At 44.4% G+C, this 12,330-nt stretch overlaps 1 protein-coding gene across 1 annotated transcript in view; it reads left to right on the top strand.

The window, feature by feature from the left end:
- The first annotated feature begins 4,327 nt into the window (after positions 1 to 4,327).
- SLC6A5 (solute carrier family 6 member 5) overlaps positions 4,328 to 12,330 on the top strand; it is a 24,760-nt gene continuing 16,757 nt past the window's right edge. The window contains exons 1-8 of the mRNA XM_026040202.1: positions 4,328 to 4,536; positions 5,717 to 6,247; positions 6,810 to 6,948; positions 7,917 to 8,048; positions 8,379 to 8,552; positions 9,321 to 9,462; positions 9,865 to 9,997; positions 10,648 to 10,782. Coding sequence (XP_025895987.1) covers positions 4,534 to 4,536; positions 5,717 to 6,247; positions 6,810 to 6,948; positions 7,917 to 8,048; positions 8,379 to 8,552; positions 9,321 to 9,462; positions 9,865 to 9,997; positions 10,648 to 10,782 — 1,389 coding nt within the window. The 5' untranslated portion in view covers positions 4,328 to 4,533. The remainder of the gene's footprint in view (positions 4,537 to 5,716; positions 6,248 to 6,809; positions 6,949 to 7,916; positions 8,049 to 8,378; positions 8,553 to 9,320; positions 9,463 to 9,864; positions 9,998 to 10,647; positions 10,783 to 12,330) is intronic.

Below are 12,330 nucleotides of genomic sequence, written 5' to 3'. Positions count from 1 at the left end.
GCACTAGAAAAACTATTCTTGATTGCACGTGGATATATAGATTGAAATATACTGAGAACTCTGGATACTTAATTAACTTTTTTTTCATTAAATTCAAAAATGAAAGCTTTTTTTTTTTTTTTTTTTTTTTGGTTATTGCAAAATGGAAAGTCAAACCTGTGTTAATTACGCCCTATGTTGAGATTATGCCCCGTGGTTAAGGGAGATGTCTAGCCAAATTAAGAAACATGTATGTATGGGTTAAAAAACTGTTGGGAGCATAAATGCCTGGCCAGTGGTGCAGAAATTTCCTCCAGCTGCTTCTGGGATTTTTTCTCCATCTGATCCCCACTTTCCTTCATTTACATTATTGCAGTGGCCTCCACTGAAGAAGTTCAATCTCTCTGGGAGCTGCCTCCTGTTTTTACAGTGAGCGTGCCCGATTTTGACAATAATCTGCAAATCCAAGGTCATCCGGTGGGTTTTCCAGATTAAAGCAGAGGAGATGACGAGCACATCAGAAAATGTGAGGTAGAGCCAATAAACAGCAGGAGGCATTTCACACGAGGAAAATATGCAGGTAATTATCACTTTAAAGATTTTTACGCTCTCTATTATCTGGATATAATTGACTGAGAAGCAAAATATCATTGCCTGATAAAGTGGCTCTTTGGTTTTATAAAGAGTCCTGACTCTGCGTGGGAACATTCTGTTCAGGTAACTGAAGGCTATAAATACTCATAGGCATGGCTAGGATGAAAAGAGGGAAAATATATATATATAAAGAGAGGTATTAGTTCATATGATCTGACATTTCAGTATCTGCTTTTGGTTGGTTTTGTTTGGTTGAAACTGGGTGAATRCAATGTTTTTCATACCTCTGCATTGAGGTTTATTGTAGTTAAATGCTTATCTCGGTTAAAATTGTAAGAAAGAAATATATATACACACACACATATACATTATATATATATATTTCTAAATATATATAACACATATAAATATATCAGTATTTCTGTGTTGCCCCAAGCTGGAGCTTCACAGCATGGTCTCAAAACTCTAGATGTGGTAGGTTGGTATATGTTTATATACCATAGGGTATATGTTTATATACCATAGGGTATATGTTTATATACTAAGCCGGGTATACAAACCAGGGTTTTATAAATAAAATAAACCTGGGATTATTTATACACCGGGAGAAATCTGGTGCCCGATAACATCTGTGCACTCGCATCGATCAAGTCAGAGCTGTGAGTAGGAAAGACTCTCACACTCGCTAAGGACTGGTTTAAATTCACGTCTTCCCTTAAGTCTAAAAGTTGAGCGCAAAACACATTTGCAGGTCGTATCTGCAAAGCGCACGTAAAGATTAATCAATGTTTTCACCTGTAACGCCTCTTTCTGATCTGCTTACTCTTAAGAAGAAAACTTGTAATCTTAACCGAGCATTTGAGATAAGACAAGCGGTGACTCGACCGCGGCGCGTTTGCAGGGGCGGTAAATCCTGGGAGAACCGGGATGCGCAGGGGAGGCTGCGCAAGTTTAGTGCCTGTTTTAGCGCAGCTTTGCAGGCGAAGCGAAAGAGAGGAGGGCGCAGGTTTAAACCCGGGAGTTTAAAATCACCCCGGGGTGGGGAGGGAGAGGGGGGCGGGCATTGCGGCCGAGGSGGGCAGCCAAGCTCTGGGCTATTTGCAAAGCTTGAAAAGGGGCTGACATGGTTTTTCCTGGCCTTTTTTTTTTTTTCTTTTTTTTTTTTTTCTCTCCGCACAAGGCGCGGGTTAGACGTAATCGGGGAAAATGCGTGTTAGTGCGGGCGGAAACCTCCCCGCTCCCGCCGTGCGTGCACCTTCGCTTCTCCGCAAGGAGGATGCAGGGCAAAGGAGAGAGAACAGGGAGGGAAAAAAAAAATCAATTGCTATTTTTCATCTCTGACAAAGTAATTAAAGCGGAGCTGGCTCGTTATCCGCTCCGCGGGGCTGCGGCGGCTCCGCGGAGCGGGAAAGGAGCTGCGGGAAAGGGAGCACCGGGCAGGGCGAGGGGTCCCGCTACCGAGGGGCAGGGATGTGGGGACGGGCCTCGTTCTCTTTGCTTGAGCACCTCGAGGTGCTCTGAGGGCCATAGACCCTTGGAAGGGCCAGAAGAAACCCAGTAGGAGCTCAGAAAAGTCGCATTAAGACGAGCTCACCGCTGACAGAGATCCACCTTTGGGGGGCTTCGTTTTTGAAAGGAACCGCACCTCAGAAAAGAACAGGAAAAAAAAATATTAGAAAGAGGTAGAACACTCGAAATCCGCGTTTCTGTGTTTCTTTGTGGGGTTTCCCCCCGTGCTCTGGCCTGGAGCCTCTCGATGTGCTCCTTGGAGAGCACCCGCCTCGCGTGTGGTCGGGCTGCGGCACCTTTGGGTCTCGTGCAAGCAAAGGAGATAAAATTCCTCTTTCCGAGAGGTGAAACCTTGATTTCACTTTTCAGTGCTGATCAGAAAGATCGCTGCTTAGACGGGAATGTGAAGGAGGAATTTAGCCATTTTTTGAGGGGGAGGGGGAAAGGTAATCTCTGACAAACCAGAAAAGATTTCAAGGGTCTTTCTGACCAAAATACTCATTGGATTCCTGCCTCGTTGCTTTTAATTTGCTACGTACCTTCAGAGGCACAAGCCGATGGGCAGTGTAACTGCTAAGGACCCGGCTGCATCCCCTGGCTGTAAGCGGGTTGCTCTGCGGCCAGGCTACCTGCCAACAAAGAACCCACACCTGCCCCGATAAATCTTCTTTCTACACTTATACCAGCCCCTTACCCATCAGCAATATCGAAAAATACGGAAAGAAGAGGGTATTTGAAATGAGAAAACCACCGCGATTTGTGAATGAATGTGTATGAAACATATACACACTCACATATATATATATATATATATATATAAAATACACACACACACCTATAAGGCATTCTAATTATTTGTCTAGAAAGAGAAGGTAGGCACACATGTTAGCCTGAATATGTTTTAAATAACGACAGGGAAAAAAAAAAATAGTGTTAGGTCTGTTGTAAAAACGTCCTGAAACTCTGCTGTAAGGCAAAGACRTTTTTCATTCGTGAGACCCAGTTATCTTTTCGTAGAAACCCAAACCAACAAGAACGAAAAGATTTTCTATGTTCTGCTTTGCTAGACTTTTTTTTTTTCTCCTTGCTTTTCGTGATTCTCGCAGATTTCTGCTTCTATCCGCAGTGCCCAGGTGTGACGTGAGGAGCGAGGCTGCGTTACCGCGGGCATCAAGGGGCTGGGTAGAACTATCTGTGTTATTGGATTTATTATTTATTTATTTATTTATTTATTTATGTTAGCCATTGAAACAGGCTTTAGCAAGCCCTAAGCTCAAGGACGTGATAAAAACAGTGTCTGGTCCCACAACAGACGCACACTTCATGTTTCTTATGTTAAAATATYTTGTGTGTATATATATATATATACATAAATATATGTATATATATATGTATATATACGTRTATATATATACAACAACGGGAGAGGCAACAGCACTTTGACACTGAGACAACGGGCAGATTTGCCCAAAGGTTTTTTCTTTCTTAAATGCGAACAACGTTACCCTGTGCCCTATAAATCTGCGGGAAAGCTCTTCCTAGCAAAGCGCGCTTCCGAGAGATCGTTATGGGTGGGTTGTTTCACTGCAAGAATGAGTCCAGTCAAATTAATACCTGACTTTTAATGAGCATTTCCCCCCCACTTCTCGGAGAAAAAGGCTTTGGTGGATGCGGGAAGAACATAGACCTTCATCTTTACTCCCTCCTAATGGTTCTTCAGATAACCTTGATGAATGAAAACTTGATTTATATTGTGCATCAYTTTGGTTTACTTAGAATTGGGGTTCCCTACCGTAAACTACCTTAAAATGAAGATGTTAGCATGGAGTCTGGTGGTACAACTGGTGTCAGTCATAATTAAAATCTTTTTTTTTTTTTTTTGTGCACTATATTCACTTAGCGAAATAATTTATGTATATATATTTATACATTAAGTATCCACTGTGAGTTGCAGAAATTAAACTATAAGCAGCTCCATCGCACAGCGCAATAACGGAGGGAGGAGGTAGAGAGGCACGAGTGGAAGGTTTCTCCCCGCAGCTCTCTCGCTTTGGGTGCAGGAGGACGTGTTTCCCACATGTTGTTCCACCCCCCYACCCCCCCACAGCCCCTATTACCGGGGAGAAAGTTGTGCCGTGCTCTGGCGGGCTTGGTTTAGCAGTCAGCCCCCGCCTGAGTCACCCTGAGCACGCAATGCCGCGCGAGTGACAGCTCGCCAGCGCTCTGGCTCCCGCTCGTCCCTTTAAAATCGGAATCCGGGGGTAATGATTTATCAAACTCTTATTATCACGAAAATGTCAACCGAAGGGCACCTTGCTATGCACTGACGCAAACCCAGTCTTTCCCAAGGAAGTATAGAAAGCTTAGCTCTTGAGTGAGCAAAATCCAGTCTGCCAACTGCCTGTACTGCTGTTTTTACCTCTACCCATCCAATCTGTTGCTATTTAAGGCATGGTAAGTGCTTGCTTTCCTTTCTCGGAAACTTAGAAAAGCTGTCGTGGAGTGGGGGGTGGAGGGGGAGCCGTCGTTAAGCTTGATTTTAAAAATATATATTATTGGTTTTGGGGGTGCGATGTGGTGAGCGCCGGGGGAAGCGGCGCCTGCGGGGGAGCTGCCCATTGCGGGGCTGAAGGAAGGAGCTGCCCATTGCGGGGCTGCCCATTGCGGGGCTGCCCGTTGCGGGGCTGCCCATTGCGGGGCCCCCCGAGCCCTTGTGCCCGGCTCTTCTCCTCGGGACCGCGGCTGGGGAGACACGGGGCTCGGCTGAGGAGGGACCTGCAGCAGGAGCAGCGAAGGGCGCGTTGCGTAGCCCCGTCCCGGATAGGTTCGAAACAAGAGGRCGCGTTTTTAGAGATAACTCGGAATTGATGAAAAAATAAGGGATGGGTCGCCAGCAACTTATTTAACTTAAAAGGGAACGTTTACAAAATTGTATTTTTAGAGTTCTGTGAGTCGAATATATGAGACGGGAGAGAGTAAGGCAGCTACTAATGACTAAAACTCAGCCGTGGGGCTGCGGTTGTTTCCTCTTCTCAGTGTCATGTTTTAGCAGACGACAACCAGCTCAGAAATGCTCACTGGTGCAATTGGTACAATTTCGCTTTTTTTTTTTTTTTTTTTTTTTTTTTTTTTTTTTTTTTTTTTTTTTTTTTTTTTTTTTTTTTTTTTTTTTTAAGCATTTGCAGCTGCCTACAGGGGAGGGAGGAAAAAAAAAAAAAAAAAAAAAAAAGAAAAAGAGTGCCGAGCACCAATGTGCTTTGCTGAATGACAGGAGGGAAATGGGGCGTAAAATTAAAGAATCTTTCTACACTGGCGATTGGGAAGGGAGCATCCTGCAGCCGTGATGTGAAATCTAACGAGGTCTGGCGGCGCAGTGCCGTAGGACCATTTATCTAAAATTCGAATTACGGCGTTGAGGGCATTCTCCCTTACTGTTTTCTCCCCGTGAAAATTCACACTGAAAGAGGAGGCAAGGGGCTTGAGCCAGAGCACCTCGAAATTAACCAGCGCTTTTCTATCCCGATTTCTTAGCGCAAACGTCTTGTGCACGGGAAAATAAATTGGTAAAATCTATGCAAACCTAACATATTGTTGATTTTTTTAAATTATAAAATATGTGACGCTGTTATTTTAGGATTACGCCAGTCAAAGGGATATGAACAAGCAGATTGTCAACAGCCCCGAAACCCTCGCTCCTGGACCAAACGAAGGTGCGGGAGTTGTGAGAATCAACCCTGAAAATGAGCCGCGGAGCGCCCCACCGCAAGCCCCGGCCACGACGCTGCCCAGGCTGCCCCGCTCGCTTTCTAACGACAACAAAACTCTTCCCTCTGAAGAAGCCAAAGCAAACGATCTGGAGAGGACCAAAGTCGGGATCTGCAAGCTCAGCAGCAGCCCGGTGCAAGCCAATTCCCCCCTCCGCAGGGAATCTCTAGAGACCTTTCCGTACCAGCTCGCCCCTGGGGTAGGACCCSCCGGGCAGGCTGCTATCCCTCACTGCAAAATCCCCGCTTTGCAAAGCACGGACGGGGACGCTACTCTGAGCCTTAGCAAGAGCACGCTGGAGCAAAACAACGCCAAAGGCGCCTGGGCGACCTTGAGCCAGAGCACCGTGGTGCTGGGCGCAGATGGCAGCACTTCTGTTCTCCCTGGCAGAGTCGAGGGGGTAAGTTGGCTGCTTATACTTTTTAAGCCCCATCTCTCCATCTCATGGAAGCGAGAAATCCTTGCCACGCAGCACCTGTTTGTGGCTGAAAGTCGAAAAAAAAAATGTAATTCGTGAGCAGCGCCAGAGCAGGTCGGGGCTGGGGTTGTGCGATGCGGGGAGAGGAGGAGAGGATCACAGCTAGGGAGGACTGCTGCTGGCAGTGTAAATAGTGTGAAAGTCTAAAAAAGCCGACGGGGCTCTTGCAGAGCTCGCCCGCGTAACCGAGGCTTTCCGGGCTCGGTGCATGTGCGCGTGTCAAGCTCTGGCGCTTGGATGCCTTGAAGCCTGCAACCAAAAGCAAGGCGAAATCCATCAACCATTCCCCCTCCCTCCGCCCCCGACGGGAGCTGYCAGACCCTGCGAGCGCTGCCCTTGAGCCCCGGGCCCAGGCGGGGGGCGCCCAKAGGAGACCCGGGCAGGTCCCCGGGGCAGAAGCTGCTGCCTGCAGCCCCAGGCCGTTTTGCAACCGCGTTTTTGCCACCGCGCCMGTTTCGCGACCTTTCTTTTCTCCCCGCTTTAGGAAGACGATGCAGGGGATGAAAATAAAGCCCGAGGGAACTGGTCCAGCAAGCTGGATTTCATCCTCTCCATGGTGGGTTATGCGGTGGGGCTGGGCAATGTCTGGAGATTCCCGTACCTGGCCTTTAAGAATGGGGGAGGTATGCCGGCTTTTTCCTGTCTCTCTTCCTGTGGTACCGCACGGGGCCGAGCACAGGGAGGCGGAGAGGGAGGTCCCAGGGCGCCTCCAGCCACCCTTCCTTAAGCTAAAGCCTCKCTGGGCTTTCTATAAAATAACGACAGCCAAAGGCCATAGGGAAGTTGCGGAAAGATGGAATCGGCTCGTGGTAGTTTTCCTAAAAACATCTATTGGCTGGAGAGGGAGGAGTTCGAAGAGGTCAGGGATGAAATCCACCGATTTCCCCCGCCGTACAGTTTAAACGCGGTTGGGTCTGAGCAGGAGGGAAGCCCGAGCCGAAAGACGTGTGTTACTTTGAGAAATTGGGGGAATTTGTTTCCAACCTTGTCACGATCGATTGGGAAAAAAAAAATCATTTGAAATAAAGCAGATTCTGCTCAGTGGAACAGAGGAGGAGAAAAGTTGAGAGAGGAGATGGGTCGTTAATAGATTACAGGAGAAAAAGAAWGGAAAAGAAAGGGAAGGGGGAAAAAAAGAGGAAGGAAAAGAAAGGGAAGGGAGGGGAAAGGAGGGAAAGGGAAGGGAAAGCCAATGGAAGGGAAGGGTAGGGAGAGGGAGAGGAAGGGAACGGAAGGAAAGGAGTTTTCTTTGCAAGAGCCACTCAACGACGGCTGTCGTTAAACTCGTGACACTGATGCGTGCGACAGCCTTGCGCCTCCTGCGGCAGGGAGACACTGCGGACGTTTTTAAATAACAGCCGCACAAGTACCGCGCCAGAGAGAGAGTGATTTACAAAAGGAAGGGTCTTTTAAAAGAAARCAAAGCAAAACAAAAACAATAACAACAAACAAAGCAAAGGAAAAGCAGGCAGGTTGTCTTTTCTTATCTAAATACGAAATTACAAAGGGGATGTTTTAGACACGGAGGATCGATCCGCGCAGTGCCGCAACTCAGGTCGTTCTCTCTCTCCTCTCGCCCTCCCGCCCCAAGGTGCCTTCCTCATCCCCTACTTGATGATGCTGGCCCTAGCGGGGATCCCCATCTTCTTCCTGGAAGTCTCCCTGGGGCAGTTTGCCAGCCAGGGGCCCGTGTCGGTCTGGAAAGCCATCCCCGCCTTGCAAGGTGAGAGGCGCTGCAGGAGGAAGCACTGCGGGTTCCGCGACCCGCGCTCGGGGCAAGATTTTTTTTCCCCTTTTTTCCCCTTTTTCTTTTTTTTTTCCTTCCCCCATCTTCTTTTTTTTTTCCCCCCCTCCCCGTTTTTTTTTCCTTTTTTTTTCCCCCTTTTTTTCCCTTCCTTCTCGGAAACGTACTTTGCAACCACCCCAATCAAAATTATTCTCCGGCAGTGGCCGCGACCCTTCGCCTAGAGCTCACCGGTGCTCCCTTTATCTGTGCAACGATTAACCGTGTTCTTATCTCCCCTTCTCTCTTGTCTGCTTCTTCCCCCCGCAGGCTGTGGCATTGCGATGCTCATCATCTCTGTTCTGATAGCCATATATTACAATATTATCCTGTGCTACACTCTTTTCTATCTTTTTGCATCCTTTGTACCCGTGCTACCTTGGGCTTCCTGTAACAACCCCTGGAACACGCCGGACTGTAAAGATAAAAACAAACTTTTATTAGGTGAGTTTTGGGTTTTTTTTTTTTTTTTTTAGTGAGTTTGTCCTTGCGGAGCCGCCAACTCCCCTTCGCCGCTGCGGAAAACTCACGGAAATCAGTCGTTTATTATTAATCATCGTTCTCATCGAGGCTGAATGTGACTTAAGGCAATACAAAAACAAACGATTTTTTTTTTTATTTTATTTTTTTACGGGCGATCGAAAACGCAGAAAAAAGCTGCAGAGTGAGAAAGAGCAGCACGATCCCCCCCCAGCCCAGCTTCGCTGCAGCCTCCGGGGAGGAGGCCGAGGGGACCCCGCTGAGATGGGGAGTCCGACTAGAGGCTCAGCTCCTGCTGCTTATTTGATGGGTTCAGGGACGTCCTTTTCTCTTTGCAGCCGAGTTCGGGCATCTTCTTAGAGCCCTATTYGCACCAACTTAAAGGCAAGGTATATATGCACGGATATATACCGGCCGCCTAAWTTATTTCACCGGGGATTAACTTTGTGCTTGCCTGAATAAGGTGTTCACCTATGCAGTCTGCTCTCCCTATTTCCTATAACATTTTATTTTTATTTATTTATTTTTTTAAGCTAAAGGGGTGGTGATGGGGCACCTGTGAGAGAGGTTTCAAGGATGAGTGCTCTGAGATGCTTGCAGCTCYTGCAAGAAAGGAGTCACAGCACCTTAATGCAGAACAACAGTTTCAGTGGATCTGCACRGCACAATGCTTTAAATTACCATTTTACCCCCAACCTGGTGTTTTTCCTCTTTGCTTCATTTTCTTCTTAGATTCTTGCATTGTTGGTGATCACCCAAAGATACAGATCAAGAACTCCACTTTCTGTATGAGCGCCTATCCCAACTTGACCATGGTTAACTTCACCAGCCAAGCGAACAAGACCTTTGTCAGCGGAAGTGAAGAATACTTCAAGTAAAATCTTGCTTTGTTCGGAAATGCCAAACTATTTTTCCTTCAAAATCTGCGGGGATTGACACAATATTTAATTATTTGGAAGATACACTACCTAGCTTGTGATGCCTACTTACACGTACAAACCTCAACAGCTAAATTTCTAGAGATGTGTTATTTTTGTTCTTTTGCTTAACACAGCTGGAGTGTTGGCCCAGGCTTGGCATTTTTATGTAATGCTGCAATGCAGATAAATAAAATAATACACGATGTGCTTCACTGGAAGCTTCTAGAGAAAGCACTGAGAGCTATAAAGCAATGCAAAGTCTCTACCATAAGAATTTCCACTGAAATATTGCCTGCAGTTTCTATTGTTATTATTATCATCGTTACTATTATTATTGCTATTAATTTTATTTCTAGGTACTTTGTATTGAAGATTTCAGCAGGAATTGAATATCCTGGTGAGATTAGATGGCCCTTGGCACTGTCTCTTTTCCTAGCATGGGTGATTGTATACGCCTCTCTTGCTAAAGGAATCAAGTCATCAGGAAAAGTAAGAAAACCAGTTGCAACACATTATGCTGCTTTAAGTGAGCCTTGTGCTTGTTTAAGAGAGTAAATCGGTGAAAACTGGTTTCCAAAAATGATTAGATATTACTGAAATGTGCTCTGYACAAATATGGATCAGAGTAACTCAAGGAAACACCCCATGCTTCAAGCAGCAAGGAGAAGTCTGGGAAAGCAGCAGCAAAAGTCACTTAAATTTGAAGCATTTTGGTTGCCCTAAGACTGAGCCCAAGATATAATGGACTTTATGGGTTTGGGGTAAGGGTGTATTGCCTAACATGATAACTCAGCCATGGTGTCCAACCACAAAGAGAGTTCTGCTCTGTGTGAGATAGACAACTAATAAATGTTAAACACACAACCTCATTAAAATAATTATTAGGTCTATCCGGGTATTTCCAGAGCCTTTTTCCATTGGACTTGTAAACATTTCCAATTTCATTGAATTATGTGATTATTAAGAAGTACAAAGCATAGTAAGACCTCTGCAGACTTAGCAAAGAAAATGAATGAGTTAAGAAGAATTATATGAATAAAACAAAACGACTCCCCTAAACTTCAGGGGAAGTTTTTTTCTCTCTCTCTTCTTACAGATCCAAATTTTTGGTAATTTCTTTTTTCCTTTGGTTTGTTCAGGTGGTGTACTTTACAGCTACGTTTCCCTATGTAGTTCTCATTATCCTGCTCATAAGAGGAGTAACCTTGCCAGGAGCTGGAGCTGGAATATGGTACTTCATCACCCCAAAGTGGGAGAAGCTAATTGATGCTATGGTGGGCTTATTATTGCTTTATAACTCTGATAGGGCAAATAAAAAAAAAAAAAAAAAAAAAAAGCTTGTGAATATGATTTAGTTTAATCTAACTCCTGCCAACAGTTCTTATATAGACCAATTGTGATCATTTTCCTAGCTATATTATAAGAAATGAAACCCATTTTTGCATAGTGTTTTCGGAAAACACTATGATCCAGAACTTGAACTTTGCTGATTTCAGCCAGTTTCTAAAAAGCCATTTCTTCTAGTTACCCAATAAAAAAAAATTTAAAAAATCAAAGATCTGCATGGATTTGTGCCTGTGTAGTCATAAATCCACCTGGGGATCATATGCATCTTGTACAGGTCTTGAGCACCTGCGTGTCACTCTTACTGGTCCCTAGGCAGGACTTTAGGTCTGAATTGAAACCTTTGAAATTGAATTGAAATTGAAATTGAACTGAATTGAAAGCTTTGCTCTCTGGACATTTAGCAGGGATTTTTAGCAACATCTCAGGAAATAACTGACTTTACCAATAAATGTCATCAGCTGTCGACAACAGTGTCATATCACACCAGTAATTTGAGAATTGAAGTTGGAAGGAGTTTCCTGGCTGAAATCTGCAGATTTTCRTTTTCCTTCACGTCTTTTGCAAATMGTGGGTGTTTTAAACTTAGAGTGTTAMAACTTTTGTAAGCAGCACAGTAATTTATTTTGCATTAAATATGGTGTTTTGGATCCTGTGTTGTGCAATGAAGGGGGTGAAGACTATTGTCTTTTAGCAAAATGTGGCCTCTTGAATATGTAAGTACCTATTTAACCCTGGGTGTCTGCTTGATAGCATGCAGGTGAGCTTCTGCTTTTAATTTTCTCTGCAATAAAGCATGAATTAATGGTTAATGGTTGTAAACAAGAACAACTTTTAATTTTTTTTAATTTGCACAATTTTAGAAATGTTATCTCTAAATACCTCGAAGACTTTGAAGAACTGTGTATAGGTTACAGAACAAACAATACTTGATTTTTTTTCCCCTATCTAAATAGGCAAAACTTAAGCCGTGTTGCTGAAATACAACTTACAAAGGAAATTTAACCAAATTTCAATGTAGTCTCCTAAGGTGTACCTCAAACAACATGGAGTTTCTTGCTTTTGTTAAGAAGATTAACTATTACTTGAGRCCAATGCTAGCTAAACCATTAATTTTTCTGGATATAGATTATTTTTCCTTTTGATTTGCATTTACTGTGCTCGATGCATTTAAACTGAGGTGCTTCAAACAACTTAGCTCATTGAATATTTGTGCCTTCTCTATATGGCAGAGGATATATTGTATTTTTTAGACTGGCTAAATAAAAATAATACTCTTATGTCTAATTAAATCAATCAGTATTATGTATTACAGGGCAGGATTTTGCTCTGAAGTTATATTTTATTGACATTCATTGTTCTATAGCTCTTTTGAGCTATTTATGTGTTAATTCCCTATAACAGTAATATTTAATAGTGTTATCGATCTTGCCAAAGCTCTTCCCTGAAGCTGATAGTATTTCCTCTCTTCTCCTTTT

This window comes from Nothoprocta perdicaria, unplaced genomic scaffold (assembly GCF_003342845.1).
Source record: "Nothoprocta perdicaria isolate Ctin4 unplaced genomic scaffold, notPer1 scaffold_251, whole genome shotgun sequence".
NCBI classification, from domain to species: Eukaryota; Metazoa; Chordata; class Aves; order Tinamiformes; family Tinamidae; genus Nothoprocta; species Nothoprocta perdicaria.
Note: the sequence above shows the minus strand (reverse complement) of the source record. Positions and strands in the feature narration are given on the sequence as shown.